We start from the raw sequence: 21,800 nt of genomic DNA on the forward strand, positions 1-21,800 counted from the left end.
AGACAAAAGACCAAAAAAAAAAAAAAAAAAAAAAAAAAAAAAAAAAGATAATACAGGGCCGGCGCTCCCGCCGAGGGTTCGGATCCCACATACAGACCGGCTGCTCACTGGCTGAATGAGGTGCAGGGGCGACACCGAGGGTTGTGATCCCGTTGCCGGTCCCGGTCCGGTACGGGCGCGACACTGAGGGTTGCGATCCATTGCCGGTCACGAAAAAAGACAAAAAGGAAAAAAAAAAAGATAATACAAATCTTTCCATGAACGTTTTAAAGACCCTCTCATACAATGAAGTCTTGCAAGTCCATGAGAAAATGTTCAGTAATCCAATAGAGAAATGGGCAAAAGATAGACAATGTGCATAAGAAAAAACAAAATATACTAAGAGGTGCTCAAAGCCATGAGTAATCAGAGAAATGAAAATTAAATAGCAATGAAATGCCACTCTGCATCTACCAGATTAATCAAAATTTAGGAAGCCTAGTAATGCTAAGTGTTGGTAGGGAAGTGGGACTCTAGGGATGGTTGAATGTATTAACAAAATAATATATACATGCAATGGAATATTATTCAACCTTAAAAAGGAAAGTCTGGTGCATGACAACATGAACGAACCTTGAAGATATTATGCTAAGTGAAATAATAAGCCAGTCACATAGACAAATACTATATGATTCTACTTATGTGAGGTACCTAGAGTAGTCAAAATCATAGCGACATAAAGTAGAATGGTGGTTGCCAGGCACTGGGGAAGGGGGAAATGGGGAGTTGTTATTTAATGGGTGCAGAGTTTTAGTTTTGCAAGATGTAAAGAATTCTGGTGACTTGGTTGCACAACAATGTGAATATACTTAATACTACTGAACTGTGCACATAAAAATGGTTAAGTTGGTAAATTTTATGTTATGTTTATTTTATTACAATTAAAAATAAAATTATAGCAAAAACTGGGGAAAAAAATCACAAGATACCAATATATACCTATTAGATTGGAAAAAAATTCACAGTGTGAACCAAGTGTTGCAGAGTATGTGGAGCAACTAGAACTCTCATACATTACTGGTAGAAATGCAAAATGATACAGGTATTTTTGAAAATTGTTTGGCAATTTCTTATGACAATTAAACATGCAATTACCGTATTACCCAGCAATCCCTCTTCTAAGAATTTACCAAAGAGAAATGAAAATTTATGATTACACAGAAGCCTGTGTGTGAATATTTATACCAACTCTATTCATAATTATGAAAAACTGGAAGCAACGAACTTAAGTACATTCATACAATGGAATACTTGCACATCCATACAATGCAATAAATATTAATGAACTATTGATGAACAGCACAATAACATGGATAGATCTCAAGTGCATTATGCTATGTGAAAGAAGCCAGACTGAAAAAACAATATACTATGATGATTCCATTAATACTATATTCTAGGATAAGCAAGACCATAAAGATAGAAAAAAAGATCAGTGGATGCTATAGGAGTTTGGGAAAGGTTTGACCACAAAGGGACAGTATGGTGGAATGTTTTGGAGGTGATGGAATTCTTCTGTAATCTGGTTATGGTGGTGATTACACAACTGAATGTAATTGTAAAAACCCAAAGATGTATGCAACCAGAAAGTGAATTTTACTATATGTAAATTTAAAAATATATTTGAAAAAAAAAAAATAATGCCAATCATTTAAAATATCCATTTTCTTATTTAATTCTCAAGTTAATCCTGACTGGTACTATTATTTTTATGTTATTAAACAGGGAACTGAGGCTCAAGGAATTAAGAAAAAATTCCCCAAAACTGCTCCCACGCCTCGCTCAGCCAGTGAGCGGGAGCCGGTCTGTATGTGGGATCCGAACCCTCGGGCGGCAGCGCTGCCGCGCCTCCTAAGCGGCGCACTACTTGGATCCTTTAAGTTCAGTAACTGTAACCAGTATATAGATTTATGTTGGTAATTTCATCCATATTTTCTAGAAAACAAAATACCCTTTCTATACAGTCAGTTCTTAAATTCAAGGAAAAATTCTTCTGTGATAATAAAATATTTTATCTGATGTTAATTTCTTTTCATTTCTAGGATATGATAATTTCACTTTCTTTCAAGTTTGGCTTGGTAATAAAATGTTTTTGTTATGTTTTTATGATAAAATCTTACGAAATGTAGCATTTCATTGTGTTTGTGATATGAGGGGGTGGCCCAACTACAGCTACCCAGTCTGCCTTGCTGCTGGAAGTCCTCATTATATTTTCATTCCATTTTTTTCATATGGTGTATTATTGTACACACTTGATCATTTTTATTTGTTTTCGTGATTAGCATTTTGATTACATCATAGTTTCTTAAGTTGATATGTCATAATTTAACCATTGCCTTGTTTTGTGAGATTTAGTCAAGGCTGTTATGGATGATAATGTAGTGAACATCTTTTTGTGTGTAGCATTTTTCTTCTTTTCAGTGATTGTCTAGGGTAAATTCCTAGGACTCATATCACTTTGTTTACGAATGCACACTTAGAAGGGTTTTTGACACATAGTGGCTTTCAAACATGTTATATAAATTTATATATAGGTATATTGGCCTTACCACAACTGCAGAGCTATATCTGTTTTGGAAAAGAAAGTTCTTTGGAAAAGATTTAGGTGGGAAAATAATTTGTCCTGTTAATTTTTTTAGTTATATGAAATGTTCTCGTTAAGCTGTTTTAAATACCCACAAATTATACAGGTTCTCTTGATAGGTACCATCTAGTTTTGTATTCTGAATTGTTAACAGCCTGTTTGCACATCTCATTGGGAGGCTAACCTGAATGTTGGGAGATGTTAAGCATCCTAAATTATGACCAATATAATCAGCCTCACACAAGGTCTATACTTTCTGTGTTCAGTTCAGCAGAATTATTTGGTAAACTGAGTAGAGCCAATTTAGTTGGAGCTCCGAAGGTTGACACTTGCTGACATTTTCCTTAAAGGATGACGCTCCCAGTGGGATTCCAGTTTGTTTTTTCCTTTGTTCTAATTGTCGAGTTCTTACATAGTAGAGAAGTTAGGGAAAATGTGTCCTACTAGTTATTAGTGTTACTTATTGGACTTTAGTGTCAGTTCATGGTTGATAAATGAAAATTAGAGACAATAATTAGTGAATGACAGTGTCCTTTTACCCTTTAATTCTGATTGTGGTTAAAGAAAATATTTAACAGTGGCTTTATCAAATTATATGCTGCCAGCAAAATATACAAAAATGACTGAGTAGAAAGACAGTAGTCTGTATTAAAGTTTTGAATTTCTTTAAATAATATAATAATAAATAATATAGTTATTAACAGTAATAATTAACATTTATTGAGCACTTATGTGCCAAGCACTGTTCTAAGTGTTTCACATACGTTAAATCATTTAATCTTCGTAAAGGTCTTTGATATTATTACCTCAGTTTTACGGATGTGTGAACCAAAACAAATGTCACATAATCATGGTATTTGCATGAGAATCCCTGAAGTCAAGAGTATATTTGCTCTACGTGCATTGTCGGGCCTTAAAAACTGACGCCACCTTAAGTGACATTACAAGTGGTGTCATTATGGGCCCACAAGGGCGTATTAACATGGCAGCCTAAGATGGTGCCGGGAGGAAGTAGGGTGGGAGTATCTGTGGGAACTTTGCCTTAGCCCTTATTGGCCAAATACGCACTTCCGCACTCGTGAACACTGTGTGATTGCAATAGCTAGGCATTGAGACAGGATGCATGCTCTCGTAACCTTTAAGCTGATTGGAGGATGTAAAAACCTCCCTTCCCCATTTGCCTTTAAAAGCAAGTGCTTGTGTGATAATAAATGGAACTGCTCGACAGAACCCCCGCCGCGTCTGAGTGTCCTTTAATGGTTTGGTTGGGGCTGGCGGCTGTGCTCATCTTGCTTCATGGCTCTCTTCCCCTGTCTCCTTCCAACCGGGACTGGAGGGAAAGAGGAATCCGGGCAATTCGCTCGCCCACCAAAAGGTACACCTAGGGAAAGACTGATAAGGGGGCTAGGGCTGTTAGGGTTGGCCGGCGGCGGACTCGACAGTGCATGTTCACAGAAAGATGAAAGAAGCAAAGTAAAAAGGGAAGGGGTGTTATCAGAGACCAGCACCAGTATCCAGGTAAAAGGATAAATAACCTGTTCAAGATTATGCATCTAGTGTGAGGCAAGATCAATATTTAAACCTAGGCGGTCTGGCTCTGGAGCTTCCTTCCTGTATTCTAGAAAACAGAATCATACTGTTATTAAATTAACCCTCGGGCGGGAGCGCCGCCGTGCTTCACAAGCAGCGCACTATCCAGTGCGCCACCGGGCCGGCCCTAAAGTTCTTGTTTTAAAGGTGGGGCAAGAGTTCAGAGTCTGGAGAATACTTCAGGAAATATGCGAAAACGTCACCTCTCCAGAACCTTTAGGGAATAGGGTGTCCTGAAAAGCAGAATATTACAAAGAACTTCAATTTACCTCTTTTACATTACCTGTTTTTTTTTTTGTCTTCTTAAATTGAATTAGATTGAATTGTAATCAATCTTTTCTCGATGATTTAGTGACTTTATTAGGCATATCATTCTTTTTCATTTTAGCTATTCTAGTGGTAAGCAGTGGTATCTTAATTTGGATTTTCCTGATGATTTATATCCCTTCATGTGCTTGTTGGTCTTCGCTTTATTTTCTTTTGTGAAGCCTCTGTTCAAATCTCTTTCCCATTATTTTTAAAATTAGATTTCCTGTTTCTTATTACTTAGTTGTAGGAGTTCTTTATATATTCTGGATACAAATCCTTTGTCAGATTATATGTTATGAATGTGTTCTCCTATTTGTGGCCTGCCTTTTCATTTTCTTAACAGTGTATTCCAAAGAGCAGAAGTTTTAAAGTTTGATGGGGTCCATTTTTTCCTTTTATATTTTTTTCCACCTGTGTCTTGTCTAAGAAATCTTTGACTACCCCAAGACTACAAATTTTCATCTGTTTTCTTCTAGAATTTTTATAGTTTTAGCTTATACATTTAGATCTGTTGTCTATTTTGAGTTAATGTTTGCATATCATGTGAAGTAAAGGTTAAGGTTCATTTTTTTCCATATGGATATCCAGTTGTTCTAGCACTATTTGTTGAAAATCCTGTCCTTGTTGTTGAAAATCAGTTGAAAATCAATGTGTGGGTCTTTCTGAATATTCTATTCTGTTCTATTGTTTATGTTTATCATTATGTCATTACCACACTATCTTGATTACTGTAGCTTTATACAGTCTTGAAATTAGGTGGTGTAACTTTATTTTTTAAATTGTTTTGGTTAATTCGAGTCTGTTGCATTCTTATATAAATTTTAGAATCAGCTTGTCACTATCTTACAAACAAGCTTGTTGGGATTTTGATTGGGCTTTTGTTGAATCTATAAATCACTTTGGGGGAGAATTGACCTCTTATTTTCTGAATTAGGTTGGTATTACTTTTTTCTTTATTCCTTGACAGAATTCACCAGTGATGGGTGTCATATGAGGCTGGGATTATCTTTACAGAAACATGTAAAGTTACAAATTTAGTTTCTTTAATAGATATAAGGCTAGTCATAATTTCTGTTTCTTGTGCAAGTTTTCATAATTTGTGTCTTTGAATGATTTTTTGTTTCACCTATGTCAGTGTTTCAACCCTTGTTTTATTGTTATCCCCCTAAGGAACCTTTTTTAGAATTTTTTTCCCCTAACTACTGCCATTCCCATGAAATTTTAATACCACAGATATCCTATATATTGTGTTTATGTAGTGATTTTGTATCTGTGTTTTATAAATAGGAGAGTAAGATTTTTTTGCTTCCCAAGAACCAATTTTTGTCCTGATACAAGTTGTCAAATTTATTGGTATAAGATGATTCACAGTATTCCCTTATTATCCTTTTCATGACTGTCAAGTTTGTAATGCTGTCCCTTCTTTTATTCCTGATATTAATTTGTATTTTGTCTTCCTTTTTTCCTCAACCAGTATACAGTTTTATGCATTTTACTGACCTTTTTATAGAACCATATTTTAAATTATTATTTTCAATTGACACATAATAGTTATACATAAATGAGGTACAGTGTGATATGATCAAATTAAGGTAATTAGCATATCCATCACCTCAAACATTTATTTCTTCATGTGTTGGGAACATTCAAAATCATACCTTTCAGCTATTTGAAATTATACAATAAATCGTTGTTAACTCTAGTCACCCTACAGTGCTATAGAACACTAGAACTTATTTCTCCTATCTAGCTGTAATTTTGTATCTATTGTCCAGAACCAATTTTTAAAAAGTTTGTTTTTCTCTATTGTATGCCCATCTTTTATTTCATTGATTTCTGCTCTTTATTTTTCTTTATACTTTCTTTGAGGTAATTTCACTTCTCATAAATTTTTTTTTCTCTATTATATGCTCATCTTTAATTTCATTGATTTCTGTTCCTTTATATTTCTTTCCACTTTCTTTGGGTTAATTTTATTTTTCATATTCTAGCTTCTTAAGGTAGGAAGCTTGGATCACTGATTTACAATTTTTCTTTTCTAATATGATCATGTAAAGCTATAAATTTCCCTTGTAAATGTTGCTTTAGTTGCATCCCACAAATTTTGGTATGTTATGTTTTCATTTGCATTGAGGTCATCTCATATTCAGTTGGGTGCATTTTTTATATTTGGATTCAGTTTTAAGGATCCCTCATCCTTGTTTATTTCATGTTACTTTTTAAATATGTTTGACATTTACATGATTTCATAAGTCAGAGCTATACAAAAAGCTATACAAAGTAGAGTCATTCCCTCCCTTATCCCTTCCATCTTGTTCTCAACTACCTGTAGGTGACCACTTGCATTAGTTTCTGGTTTATTCTTCTTGTGTGACTGAACAAACAAACAGGTATATGTATTATTTTCGTATTTCTCTTTTCTTCTGTGAAAGGTAGCACACAATATACATACTCTTTTGTACTTTGCTTTTCTTTTTACTTACTAATACGTCCTTGAAATCACTCTGTTCCCAGTCCGTAGAGATATTTGTAATTCTGTTTTATAGCTATGTGTATATGTACCACAGTTTATGGTCATTAAGTAGATTCTAGAGTTTGGCAAATTTGAACATTGCTGCAATGGAAAATGTTGTGCATATGTACTTATTTTTAATTGGAAGTATATCTTTAGGGTAAATTGTTAGAAGTGGGATTGCTAGGTCGTAAGGTAAATTTATATTTAATTTTTTAGACATTACTAAATCTTCCCTCATAGGCTTTATACAAAATAGCAGTATTCCATTTCTGTCATTTCTTTTACATTTATTAGCTGGAACAATTCTTTAAAGAGAAACTTCTCATCTGATTGGTTATTTAGTAGTACAGCTTGGATAGGAAGAGCAGGGTAAAAGGTTGATTCTATTCTTTTATTTACCAGTTTTCAAAATAATTAATTCACTAACTTCTTCAACAATGACCAGTTAGTCATGTCTTTTTTTTTTAAGTGTCAGTATGACTTAACAGATTTACGTATATTTGATGTATTTTAATTCATTGTATTCATTATCTTTATTGATGCTCCAGTTCTACTTTTGGCTAGCAAGAACTTTTTTAGTTGTCCTCTGAGTTCTTTTGATAGGATCTTAGTAAGTCTGATAGATTCCTTGCTTATAGCTATGATAAATATTTTAGCTCATCTTGTACATTTCAAGCTCCAGACTTGGGGTACATTGGAGAAATGGCTGATTCCAGTTGCTTTTAATGGAAAGTGGTGTTTGGAGATCACATTCTAGTCACTAGGCTAGGGATGTTCTTTTTTACTGGGTAAATAAGAGGATTCTGAAGAGTAAAGTTATTTTGGTTAAATGTTGATCATAAAGCCCTGTGGCATTTAGCAGAAAGCTCTAGAATGGGAATCATTTCCTCTATTCATTCATTTGTCAAACATTTTTGATTATCTACCATGTGCCAGGCACTCTTTTTTTGTGTGCGTGATGGGTCAGGGGATCGTAACCCTTGGCTTGGTGTTGCCTGCACTGCGCTCAGCCAGTGAGCGCACCGGCCATCCCTATATAGGATCCAAACCCGTGGCCGTGGCGCATTGAGTGCCGCTGTGCTCCCAGAGCCACACTCTCCTGAGTGAGCCACGGGGTCGGCCCACCAGGCACTCTTTTATATGCTGGAGATACATAACGGTGCCGATCAGTAAAGGCAAAAACTTGATGGGAGTTGGACTCTAAGTCCAGTTAAGGCAGGATTCTTATTGTTAACTGCTGCTAATGATCTTGGCCAACACTTTACTTTTTGGGGCTTTTTTCATTTATAAGATTATAAAATTGTACTAAGTGGTCTATAGTGTCTTCAGTTGAAAAGTTTTATAATTCTGTTTCTTGCCTCATGCTTATTCAATGTTTGTGGTATCCCTCCCTCTCTTTTTTCTATCTTCTTACAGAGATGACAGAAGAAGAACAGTTTGCTCTGGCTCTCAAAATGAGTGAGCAAGAAGCTAGGGAAGTGAACAGCCAGGAGGAGGAAGAAGAGGAACTCTTGAGAAAAGCCATTGCTGAAAGCCTGAATGTAAATATGCTATGTTAAAAAGTTTGTGGGCATTGGTCAGCAATGTTCTTTGATTTCTACGGTGTTATGGTTGTATTAGGAACTAGCTGTAGCAGTTTGTAGGATTTTCAACTAACAAATATTTCCCATAATTTAAAAGTCTGTGTTCAATTGTTGGTTAACCCAGTTTGAAATGTTTTATTAATTCTGTATGAAAATCCTTTCTTCCACTGTACAGATTTTTCTGTCCATGGCTTAAAAGAACCATAGTAAGCTGGCAGCTTCTGAAAAAAATTACTGAGTACCAAGAAGCCATAAGGGAGCAAGATAAGGTGCTTACCTCCCCTATTTTGTGGGGAGAGCAAAGGGAATGAGAATTAGAGGTGGGTTATGGAGAGAAAGAATGGGCAGTTTTTTAAAATAATCAAATAATGTTATATCATGATTTGAATATGTGTCATTGAAAAAAAATTTTTTTTTTTTTTTTGACGGCTAACTGGTAAGGGGATCTGCATCCTTGATCTTGGTGTTAAAAGGCTGTGCTCTAACAAACTGAGCTAACCGGCCACCCACGGAATGATTTTTAATGTGCAGGATACTTGCCAATGGCAGGTCCTGAGCAGTCTTTTATGCCATTTGCCTCGCTATATTAGAAAAGGGTTTAGTAGAGTTATCTAGAACAGCACTTTGCATAGAGGCATTCAGTACTCATTGTGGAATTCATTTGAATTGAGCATGTACATTTTGGAGAGGAGAAACTCTTAGGTACAGTGGTCTCTCCTTTTTGTCCTTTCTGTGACCCTTCATGTATACCTATTTTAATAATAAACCTGGTCTGGTGTGGGATCGCTTGTTTCAGAGTTGCCGGCCTTCTGATGCTTCTGCTACTGGATCTCGACCTCTGGCCACTGGACCATCTTCACAGTCCCACCAAGAGAAAACCACAGACTCAGGGACTACTGAAGGCATGTCTTCCTGTTCTGACTCATTCCACTCATCAACATAACCATGTCACAGGGACCTCATGCTGAGAGTAGATATACAGAAGTGCCCAGAATCCCTTTGGTGATATTGAAGAGGTTAAGTTAGAATGCAGTTGAGATCTCACTAATATCCAGCATACTTTTATCTCCTAAGAAAAACCAACATTTGGTTAAACCCAAACAAGAGCCTTTCTTACCCACATTATGTAATTCTTGGTAAGTGATAGCTTACCAAGCCCTCTTAACAAAAAAGTTTGTCTTTAGCCTTACTTTTTCTCAAATACCTACAGGCATATGGCAGCTGGTACCTCCATCACTGTATAAAGGCTCATATATCAGTCAGGGAAACGAGGCTGAGGAAAGAGAGGAGCCTTGGGACCACACTGAAAACACTGAAGAGGAGCCGGTCTCTGGCAGCTCAGGAAGCTGGGACCAGTCAAGCCAGCCAGTGTTTGAGAATGAGAACATTAAATCTTTTGACAGATGTACTGGCCTCTTGGCTGAGCACACGCAGTGTGGGAAGCCACAGGAAAGTACTGGGAGGGGTTGTGCTTTTCTCAAAGCTGCCCAAGGTAGGCGGGACACATCTAAGCACTGTCTGCCTACCCCAGCAGATGCCAAAGGTCTCCAGAACTTTGGGGGCACAGTGCACTACTTCTGGGGTATTCCATTCTGCCCTGCTGGAGTAGATCCTAACCAATATACTGAGGTCATTCTCTGCCAGTTGGAGGTTTATCAAAAGAGTCTGAAAATGGCTCAGAGGCAGCTCTTTAAAAAAAAAGGGTTTGGAGAACCAGTGTTACCTAGACCTCCTTCTCTGATCCAGAATGAATGTGGCCAAGGAGATCAGACTAGTGAAAAAAATGAAGGCATCTCAGAAGATATGGGAGATGAAGACAAAGAGGAGAGGCAGGAATGTAGGGCATCTGTCTGGCACTCAAAAACCAAGGATTTGCAAGAAAGCCCAATTAAAAGCTTGAAAGAGAAACTTTTGTTGGAGGAAGAACCAACAACCAGTCATGGTCAGGTAAGAGTCAGTGATGCTGTAATTAAGGATGACTTATTTGCAGATTAAACAAAAATTGTCTTAGCTATTTGTTCTTTTTGTGTCGTTTCCCCCCAATTATTAAAGTAATACATGCTCACTTGAGAAAATTGGGAAAGCACAGAAGAGTATAAAGAAGAAAAAAATTATCTATAAATTCCAGCAATCATTATTTCTGTGCCTATAAAAACGCATTTTTCTTTTTAATTTTTGAACAAAATGAAGACTCTTCTGTATAAGCTTTGTTCCTTTCCTCCACTTTGTGGTTTATCCCAGATCCTTTCCCAGTTATTAAGTATACTTGAAAACATTGTTTTATCATATGGATATACCATAATTTATTTTTTGTTTTTTAAAATTTTTATTATTTCTAAAAAATTAAGTTTTTGAATAGACGATAATGTTCATATGGCTTAAAATGCAAAAGGATATAAATAAAATGTCTTTCTTGTTCCTGTCCTCCAGCTAACCAGTTTCCTCTCTCTGGACTCAATCCGTGTTACTAGTACTAGTTTAATGTATCTTTTCTATATATTTTATGTAGTACAAGCAATATACATATTTCCCCTCTCCCACCTTCTGTTACACAAATGGTAGCATATTATACACATTATTTGGCACCTTGCTTTTTTCATTTAATATCTCTGTGAAGTCATTCCATAACTGTACATAAAGAATTTCTTCATTTGTTTTTTTTTGGATGTGGTATATACCCGACCCGTATGGATGAGTCGGAGTTAGGTTTTTTCCAGTATTTTACTATTACAAACAGTACTGCAGTGATTACTCTTGTACACTGTACTGAGAATGTTTCATACACATGGGAGATATTTGTAGGATAATGTCCTGTAGATGTAATTGGTGGATCAAAGGATATATACATTTATAATTTTGTTAGCTATTGCCAAATTGCCCTTCACAGAGGTTGTATACATTTAAACTCCCACCAGCAATGTATGAATACTAGTTTCTCATATCCACACCAATGGTAGTATATCAGACTTCTTGATCTTTGCCAGTCTGAGAGATGAAAAATGGTATCTCAGTGTGGTCTTAATTTGCATTTCTTTTAATATTTGTGAGGTTGAACTTTTTCCCACGTCTAAGACCCATTTATATTTCTTTTCCTGTCTGTTTAGATAATATGGTCATTTGTCTTTTTCAATTTATTTTTTTAGTGGTTTGCAGGTATCCTCTATATATCAGGGGAAAAGTAGTCCTTTGTCTGTGATGTGAAGTACAGATAGTTTTTCAGATTATTTCCTCCACGGTGGTATATTTCTGATTTTGCTTGTGGTGGTTTTCTATAATTTACTGAAACCAATTTCCATTTTGGGACATTTAGGTTGCTTTTACAGTCTTTTCCTGACATATCTACATTGTATTATATATGAAAGTATAATATATATTGTATTATATATGAAAGTATAAATATATGAAAGTATAATATAAAGTATAATATATGAAAGGATATATCCACATATATCCTGTTTTTTTCCTCTAAATATCATAAAAGCAATCATATCATTACATGCTCTTTAAAACTATGAAGAGTATTCTGTTTTATGACTATACTGTTTTTTGTTGCTGTTTCTCTGTTACTGGACTTTGAGATTTTGGTTTTGTTTTACTGTTATCTATTTGTTCTGTCTCTCATATTATGATAAAGTTTCAAGAAATGCTCCAAGAAGCTTCATAGCATAGTGTAGAGAGCATGGATTTGGAGTTTGAATTTTGACTTCTGTGTTTTAGTAATTGTGTGTCGATGAGCAAGCAATTTAACCTCTCTGAATCTCAGTTTTCACATCTGTAAAATGGGAATAGCAATTCTTATCTTTCAGTAGTTTAATGGTTAGAGTGAATTTGAATAAAATGCGTGATATAATGCTTAGGAGTTATAGGCAATCAACAAATGGTAATTTTCTCTAAGAGATTGGAAGGTCATTCATTGGGGGTGCCTATGGGATCATTCTTCCCTATCAACCCTCTTCATCCACATTCTGGAAAGATTGTTGTATGGGAAGAGAAGACATTTTTCTTTACAGTTCTTCTAGTGACTAGCCTCTTTTTCAAAGGAAAGTTGGTAAACACGTTATGATAATGTGTTTGTATTTTACAAACCAGAGATGCTGCTGCTTAACAGAATAAATTCAGTCCAAAGAGTGACACTTAGTGAGTTATTGTAATTCAAGTTGTTGTATTGGAAGATTCCAAGGGCCAGAGTTCTCAGAGCATAGTTCTGTGTCAGATTTGAGAGCAACACCTTTAAGGGCCGGCCCGTGGCTCACTTGGGAGAGTTTGGTGCTGATAACACCAAGGCAGTGGGCTCGGATCCCTATATAGGGATGGCCAGTTAGTTCACTTGGGAGAGAGTGGTGCTGACAACAGCAAGTCAAGGGTTAAGATCCCTTGACTTAAAAAAAAAAAAAAAAGCAGCACCTTTGTAATAGTCTGGAAGAGGTCAAAATTTAGTGTCTCGTCTTACTAGGTTGAAATTCTGTGACTCTCACTTCATGAACAGTCCACCAGATACTACAGATATTATTATTAGTTGTTACTCTTTACTACAACAAACCAAATCAAGCTACTTTAATTAAGAAGAGGACTATATCATAAGGAAAGCAGGTATGTCATAAATTCTAAAACAGGACTGTAACCAAGCCTGAAGAAGATATTGGATCTAGAAGATCATCTAATTTTTCTACATCTCAGCACTGTATTGCATCTGCTTCATTTTTCTCCTTGTAGACTGGCTTTCTTTTCTTCTGTTTCTCATGGTAGGAGGAAGGAACTGAGCTTATAGATCCCAAATTTAAATATTGCAGGCTACAGGAGATTTACTGTCTCCCAATTCTGATTTTAAATTTCCAGGAAAGAACTTATGGCCCATTTGGGTTCATAACCCTTACTAGCTTTGGCTATGGCCTAAAAGGGGGTATGTGTCAAATTGTACAAATGGCTGTGAACCCACTGCTAATTGGGTGGCAGGGGTGAGGGGCAGTCCTCAGTAAAATGACACCAGGCAGACAATCTAGTAAGTAGCCAACATAGACATTAACATTAATTTTAGAAATCACTTAGAAATGCTGAAAAATTTAAAGAGGAAAGTTAAAAGCATGCAGGATACACCATTCAGTGATGTATTCCTTCACATTTTTTTCTTTACCTATTTTTGTATGTATATTATTATATTTTTGTATTTTTAATTTAACATTATGTAAACATTTTCTCATGATGTTAAAATTATAGATTTTACTTTTAATGACTATATTATATTCCAGCTTATGAATTTACCATAATATTTTAAACATTTTCCTATTGCTAGGTATTTTGGTTGTGATGAACATCTTTCTACATGAAACTTTTCTTTATTCAAGGTCAGCGTCATTAGAGATAGGGAGCCAGAAAAAAATGCTGGGTTAAAGTGTTATGAACAGACTTGCTATTTATTGCCAAATTGCTTTTCAGAAAGGTTGTTCAAATTTGCACACCCTCCTTCTAGCAGTATATGAGAATGCCTGTTTCACTGCAGCCTTGCCAACATAGAATAGCACCTTAAAAAAAAAAAAACACATTAATTTTATAGGTAAATAATGGCAATCTTTTGATTGCGATTTTACCTCTAGTCTTGATCTTTTGCTTTTAGGAGCTGTGGGTAGAAGGAATTTATGTGTTTGTTAAACGTTTCCTGTTGAATGAGGCTTTGCTAGAGCTGCTCACATATCTTGGTTGATAGAGATAGCAAGAGAGCCCCAGAAATAGGGACTTAGGAAAAGATTCACCTTGAGGCAAATGGCTTAGTCTGTATGAAGGTTATTAAAACTTTAGAGTCAGACGATAACTGGTTTCTGGTGTCACTGAGACAGGGTAGGGAAGTTGTTAATGAAGATTGAGGAGTTATCTTGATGGCATTACATTGGGGAGGTGGAGGGGGTAGTATGTTGATGTGGTCATTACTTTTCAGAGTTTGATCCTTAATTTTTTAGTCAAGACGCTGGAATTTGTTTCCTAGAAATGACCAGATTATGTGGGGTTGTAAGAACTGACTTTGACTAGCCAAACTTCAAGCTGATGTATATAAGTTTATTAATTTATTATGGGATAGAGACATTTTCAGTGACCAGAACACTCAGGTTTACCATATACTGAACCTTCTAGGATGAAGGTATCTGGAAACCTGAAATAGTAATCAGAAAATGGAAATGTTAAGTAAGGTTCAACTAGTCTATGGAAAGGCCTGATAAGCCACCACTGCCCCCACAAAAGAGGAAGTTTCTGGGCCGACCCGGTGGCGCATTGCTACAGTGCACCGCTTGGGAGCGTGGAGGCGATCCCGCCGAGGGTTCGGATCCCACATACAGACCGGTTCCCGCTCGCTGGCTGAGTGAGGTGCGGGTGCGACACTGAGGGTTTCGATCCCGTTGCCGGTCCCGGCCCAGTGCGGGCGCGACAATGAGGGTTGCGATCCGTTGCCGGACACGAAAAAAGACAAAAAGGAAAAAAAAAAAAAAAAGAGGACGTTTCTGTGATGACCAGTTGATTTTTCTATTCACTTTTACTTCCCACATCCCAGTGTTGAAGACACTCCTTGATTCTGGATCATCGTTTTTTTCCTTTTTAGATTCACTGCAAACTATCTCTTTTCCATTAACATTATTTCTTCAGGTAGAGTGCAGTGTCTTGATTAGGCCACAGCTTACCTTAAAGTTTCATTCCTGTCGTACTTCCATGTTCACTTTAATTAGATTTGGGTACTCTAATCAAATTTTTTTGTTTTGCTATCTTATTTTCATATTCTGGAAGAACCTAACTTTACCGCTATGTTCAGATTACTGCAATTGAGGTGTAAGTTTGGAAATTAAAATGGTTAGTTGAATTGAAGACATTCTTGAGATTCTATGTTGAAATGGTTGGGAAAAGGATCATTGAGTAAACAATATAATAGTAGTGGTTAGAGCGTGGATTTTGGTCCCAGCTTTGCTTGTGACTATGTGATTTAAGGCAAATTATTTAACCCCTCAAAATTTTACTTTTCTCATTTCTAAAGTAATTTAATAGTTTAGCCTCATAAGATTCTTGTGAGGATTAAAGGAGGTAATGCATGTAAAGTGATTAGCATAGTCTGTTACTTAATAGGTACATATTATTTTTTTAAAGCAATTACACTGGGGAACTTTGAGATATGCTTCAGAGTAAGGTAGAGATGGAAGTATCTTGTAACTTATATAATGCTGTGATTACTTCTGAAGCGCAAGACTTAATCACCCAGTTGTTCCAAGATGATAAAATTCTATTAAATGAACACTAGGTGTCAGTATTTACTTTTTTTTTTTTTTTTTAATTTTTTTAAAAAAAGAACTTTCGGCACGGCTGAGTTCAAACTGTGAGTCAGGTGATTTGTTGCTGTTGTATTTTAGTTCTTTTGATAGTTTTGTTCAACTCTCATTTTTCATAAAGATTACATTCCTGATCCTTGTACAACTTTTATCTTCCTTCTGACTGGAGACTCAACTCAGCTATTCTTGTTCTTTTAGTATATTTTATCATTAATCTGAGTGGTAGAGAGATGCCTAACTTGTTTAGGTTTTTATATCCTGTTAGGAAACACTGAAAATTTCAGCAAGTAGCTTTACATCTACTAGAAGTAGCCCCACAGTCCAGGTACTTTCTCAGAAGTCTGCCTAAGGCAGCAGTAGCTGCTTTTTCAGAGCTTCTTTTTCTATGTTGTTCTGTGCATTTACATTAATGAGTTGACATTTGCACCAGCTCTACTGTTAAACAGTGAAAATAATCTTTTCCTTGTGCAGTCCATATTTGTTACATTTCTTAAAAGATATTCCTGTTGCCAGGTATCAAAACCACAATGGCAGATTTGTAGCAAAAAGAATCTTTTAACCTTCCTTTTGGGATGTCTCATGTTATGGCTTGGTTGTGCTCAGAGAGACATCTTTCATGAATTGCAATGTTTTTCCTAATGCAGTGTTTCCATTGAAAATTGGACTTTTCTTTGTATTTCCTCCTTCCACAACAAAGACTTTATAATTGCTTCTCTGAAATTATAATTCATTTGATCTACCAGTTAATACTTATATAGATTTTGCATTTTACAAAGTGCATTGCATACATTATCTTGTTTAATTCTTACAGTACCAGTCTGTGAAGCAATTGTTAATACCCATTTTAAGATGAAGAAGGAGATTCAGATGTGATTTACCTATGATTACAAAGTTAGTAGGTGATTTAGCTCTAATTTAAATACCAGTCTTTTGATTCCATAGGGTATGCTCTTTTTATTGAAACTTACTGACTTATGTAAAATGTTTTATTCTTATTGCTAAATGATAATGTTGAACAATTAAATTTTTTTCAGAAAGGAAGAGAAATCAGTTCATCTGTGTCAGTATATTTAGGATGTTATATATTTCTTTTCAGTCTTCCCAAGGGCTATTTGTTGAAGAAACTTCTGAAGAAGGAAACTCTGTACCTGCCTCACAAAGGTGAGATTATATGTTGTTGTGGGTCTGAATTCTCCTCCGATGGTGTCAGCATAGGGGAGATGAGCCACATAAGTGAGACTGTACATGGACAGCTCATAGAAGCCTAGAACATTAGGGCGGGAAGAGGTCTTACAGGTTTTCTTGTCCAGTCCAGCCATCTTGGGATAAATCCCATTTACATTACTTCTGAAAAGTGGTCACATCCTCCTACTCTCTTAACTAACTACACTAGCTTTCTATGCCAATTTGAAGGCACCAGACTGCTTTCTTTATGGTCCTTCTATTCTTCCTATTCCCTTTGTTCTCTCTGCTTACTCTTATTTTATCTTCATATCCAAACTGTATACATCTTTTAAGTCTGCTCTTAAGACTTACATCTTCTTTGAAACCTTTACATTATTCAGGCCACACAGAACCTGTGTCACTCTCACTCTGTCCTGTGCCACTTTGAATCTCTTTGTATCTCTTCTGTCCAGTAAATGGTTGTGTTTGCATTATCTCCTCCATTATTCTTGATTGATTGATGGGGTTACCTTCTAAGTCTTTTTACTTTAATAATAGGTAGTAGTTTATTGCACTATTAGCTGGATCAGGCTTCCGATCACTTTTCCCCTTCATCTGATAGTTGAGTTTTGGGAATTTCTCAAGAGTTCAATTTTATATTGATTGTCATCTCCCATATGGAAGTTGAGGCCCAGTTGCCATTTGCTGTAAATTAGGTGATGGTCTTTCTTAGACTTTTGGTTGATAGTACAGAAGGTCCCCCAATTTATGATTTTTTTTTTTTTACTTTATGATGGCGCTAAAGCAATAATGCATTCAGTAGAAACTGTATTTTGAGTACCCATACAACCATTCTGTTTTTCACTTTCAGTATAGTATTCAATAAATTACATGAGATATTTAACACTTTATTATAAAATAGGGTTTGTATTAGATGATTTTGCCCAACTGTAGGCTATTGTAAGTGTTCTGAGCAAATTCAAAGTAGGCTAGGCTAAGCTATGATGTTCATTAGGTTGGGTATATTAAGTGTATTTTTGATTTAATGTATTTTCAACTTATAATTGGTTTATCAGGATGAAAACCCATCATAAGTTGAGAAGCATCTGTACTAGGTATTTCTTCTTGAGCTGAAGAATATGGCTTTGGTTTGATTTTCCTGCTGTTAAGATAGTTTTGGAAGTGATTTTAACTGGAGTAGGCCTTATGCTCCCTGTAGGCCTCTCTGCTTTATTGTGATGACTCTTACGCAGAGCAGATGTAGGTTTTAATAAATGATTATATGCTTTGTCACCAGGAGAGAGTTGGGATCGCGGGCAATGTGGTTTGACTTCAAATTGATTAGCCCATTTTATAAATGTCAGAAGATTGTTTTGTGATGGACCCTTTGAATAGAGACGTAATGTTACATGCAGAGTAAACTACGTCTAGCTTGGGTTTATAACAAGTGCTATGAGATGTTTTATTTAGAGAGAGAAATCACTTGTGGTTTCCTATCAGGATTTTGTTATTTATCATGAGTCTAAGGTGGCTATTCTCTCTTTTCTGTGGTTCTTGGTTGATGTGAGGGTTTGCGCTTTTAAGAGTCCATTGTATACTTGATTAAACTAATTGTAAAGCTCTGTGAAGCATGAGGGGCTAACTCAGATGCTCAGATCTCTCAGCCGTGTGTTTCTGTGTCAGGAAGAGATTTTATTCCATGAGCAGGCAGGGAAACCAGAAGGTTGGATGAGGGAAGCAAGCCATTCATAATTAAGTTTTTCTAGGAAGAGATATTCAACTTGTGTGGGCAGACTTTTGCTGTAGGGCAGTTTAGTTTTGTTGGTTGGAAAGCCACATCTTGAGATAAAGAGGAAATTTAACTGCAAGGTGAGAGAAAAGCTAGTGTGTTGTCAGGAGAATCTCCCTGTCTTCTTTTATGAGTTTACAAATCTCTAGTCTTCAGAAGGCTGAGATGAAGGCTATAAAATGCATTTAACATTGTTATATTGGAGTTTTTGTCTTCTGTGATACAGATAGTTTATACCATTCAGCCTTCCTTTGTGGAAACTTTGAAAGGGGGTTTCTTTTCATTCAGTGATTTCACTGGAATTGTTGCTTTAAGCATGTTTATTTTCTCTATTTCTGGCCTGGAGTTTTCACTACTGACTCCTTGCTTCCCTGTTGTGCTTTTGTGGTATTAGACGGCAGGTATCAGATTACCTGTGGCTTTGTGAAGGACTCACTGTTGCTTTTGGCCCTGTGTTCTGATTCATTTTACTGGGAGTTCACTTGGGGTTTTATTCTTTTTCAGCATTGTTGCTTTGACCAGTAAGAGAAGCTCAGTCCTTATGCCAGAGGATTCTGCAGAAGAAATCACTATTTGTCCTGGTAAGTACCCCAGGAATAGTACTTATTTAAACTGTACATTCAGAGCCAAGAGGATTTTATGTTTTGGTTTATGTGCTCTCATAGTTGGGCTCTCCTCAAATCTGCTTGTTATAGAGCAGATTTTTCTCAGAGCCTTTAACTAGTTTTTACATTGCCATTCATTGGGGTCTTATTGCGTAGGAGGTCCGGAAATTGAGTTTTGTGCACAGTTCTGCCATTGGCTTATTTTTATACTTAGATAAGACAACCTGGTTAAGTGCTTTAGTTTGCTTTTTGTCACTTGTAGAGATTAAAAGATGTTAGTTGAGACTTGAGAGGCTTATTCAAAGTTGCACATGGATGGATTTATATTACAAAATTATTTTAAATTAACCAAGATACTCACTATGGGAACTCTTAAGTTGTATAATATGAAGAATTATTTTGTGATATGAACCACTCCTTTCTAAGTAATTTATTTTAGCTTATGTATATTTTTTATTTTTTTATTAAAAAATTTTTTTTATTAACATATTCATTTTTATAAATCATAGCTATTCTTTATGCCCCTTTTCCAATCCTCCCTCCCCCTCTAATTACCATAGATTTGTTCTCTTCATCTGATAGATTAACTGTTCCACTCTGTTTGTTGCCTAGATGATCAGTCCAGTACTGAGACAGGTGTGATCAAGTTCTCCCCTGTTATCATAAATCAGATGCTGCTTCTGTTACTCTGGAGTGTGCTTTGTAGAGAGAGAAGACTTCTTTTTTTTTTTTAGTCTCTGCTGGTTCCTCTTCTAGTATCAATGCAGTGTAGAGCCTGGCATGCCATCTGCATGCTGGCTGTGACTGCTGCTATAGAGACTAGCTGCGTTTGTGGCAGCCATGGCAATTGCAGTGGCTATGTTGGGCTACCCATGTGGAAATGGCGATTTTGATGTGCTCTTTACCTGGTTTCAGCTGGGTTTGGCTTCCCCTGGCTCCATGCCTCAGGTCCCTGTTGGGGCCCTGGGGTGATGGCAGCAGCTTGCTTAGTTGTGGCTGGGTTCGGCTTGCCCTGGCTCCATGCCTCAGGACCCTGGTGGGGCCCTGGGGTGGTGACAGTAGCTTGCCTAGTTGCGGCTGGGTTTGACTTCCCCCAACCCCACAATTCAGGCCCTGGCTGGGGCCTGGGGAGGTGGTGGCAGCTTGCCTAGTTGTGGCTGGATTTGGCTTCCCCTGGCTCCATACCTCAGGACCCTTGTGGGGCCCCAGGGCAGTGGCAGCAGCTTGTCTACTTGTGGCTGGGTTTGGCTTCCCCAAGCTCCATGCCTCATTCTAAGGTGGTGTTGCGGAGCAGTTGGAATGGAGGGGGAGAGACGAAGGGGGTAGTAAAATAGGATGAGAAGAGGAGAAAAGAGAGGGAGTGTGATCGAGGCCCATTGCACCTCCTTCATTCCAGCAGAGGAGACCAGGGGGCTTCCAGCTGAGGCTTGGTCGTTGCTGGGCTGGATGCAGATGTCAAGGGGGTGCGGCTGAAACCCTTGGCCCCCCACTGCCCTGGCTCAGGAGCCTGGGGTACTTCCTGTGGTGGCTTGGTGGTTGTTGCTGGGCTGGTTGCAGGTGTCTAGGGGTGTGTGACTGAGGCCCCTGGCCCCCCATCACCCCAGCCTCAGGAGCTTGGGGTGCTTCCTGTGGCAGCTTGGTAGTTGTTGCTGAACTGATTGCAAATTATATTTTCTTTTTTGGCTTTTCTTAAAAGTGGAGCCCGTTTTATTTATCAGTAGCCTTATTCATGTGAGGTTGAGGGACATCCTACTAATGTTCAAGGTCTTTGGACAGCAAGCGTTATACACATGTTAATACAAGTCCTATCAGGTTTTCCCTCAGGTTTCATGTGAACTATCAAGGTTAGAGATACTCATCATAGTTTTCTTATTTTGGTTTCTTTCAAGTTTTTTTCCACAGAAACTCAAACTTAGTTCACATGTAGTCTAGGAAAGTCCTGTAAATATTTTTAAACATTTAGCAGTTTATCATAAAGATCTTTATTTTTTTTTAAATTTAACTATGTTGGTTTTTATTGAAAGTGGTTCACTTACTACCTAATGATATCCTCTAAGAGACCCCACCACCCAGTGTTCTAATTTTGGCAGGAGCACTCAAGGATGCTATGTCAACTTTGTGAAAAGAAAGCTTGGGCCGGCCCAGTGGCGCACTGGAGAGTGCTCCGCTTGGGAGTGCGGCGGCGCTCCCGCCGAGGGTTCGGATCCCATGTGGAGACCGGTTCCCGCTCACTCACTGGCTGAGTGCGGTGCGGGCGCAGCACCGAGGGTTGCGATCCCTTTACCGGTCAGTAAAAAAAGACAAAAAGGAAAAAAAAAAAA

At 37.2% G+C, this 21,800-nt stretch overlaps 1 protein-coding gene across 1 annotated transcript in view; it reads left to right on the top strand.

Moving 5' to 3' along the window:
- Positions 1-21,800, top strand: part of UIMC1 (ubiquitin interaction motif containing 1) — a 151,370-nt gene that overhangs the window by 79,858 nt on the left and 49,712 nt on the right. The window contains exons 4-8 of the mRNA XM_008576034.1: positions 8,454-8,578; positions 9,417-9,522; positions 9,831-10,567; positions 17,018-17,082; positions 19,379-19,455. Of these exons, the coding sequence (XP_008574256.1) occupies positions 8,454-8,578; positions 9,417-9,522; positions 9,831-10,567; positions 17,018-17,082; positions 19,379-19,455 (1,110 nt within the window). The remainder of the gene's footprint in view (positions 1-8,453; positions 8,579-9,416; positions 9,523-9,830; positions 10,568-17,017; positions 17,083-19,378; positions 19,456-21,800) is intronic.

This window comes from Galeopterus variegatus, unplaced genomic scaffold (assembly GCF_000696425.1).
Source record: "Galeopterus variegatus unplaced genomic scaffold, G_variegatus-3.0.2 Scaffold1275, whole genome shotgun sequence".
In the NCBI taxonomy this organism is placed as follows: Eukaryota; Metazoa; Chordata; class Mammalia; order Dermoptera; family Cynocephalidae; genus Galeopterus; species Galeopterus variegatus.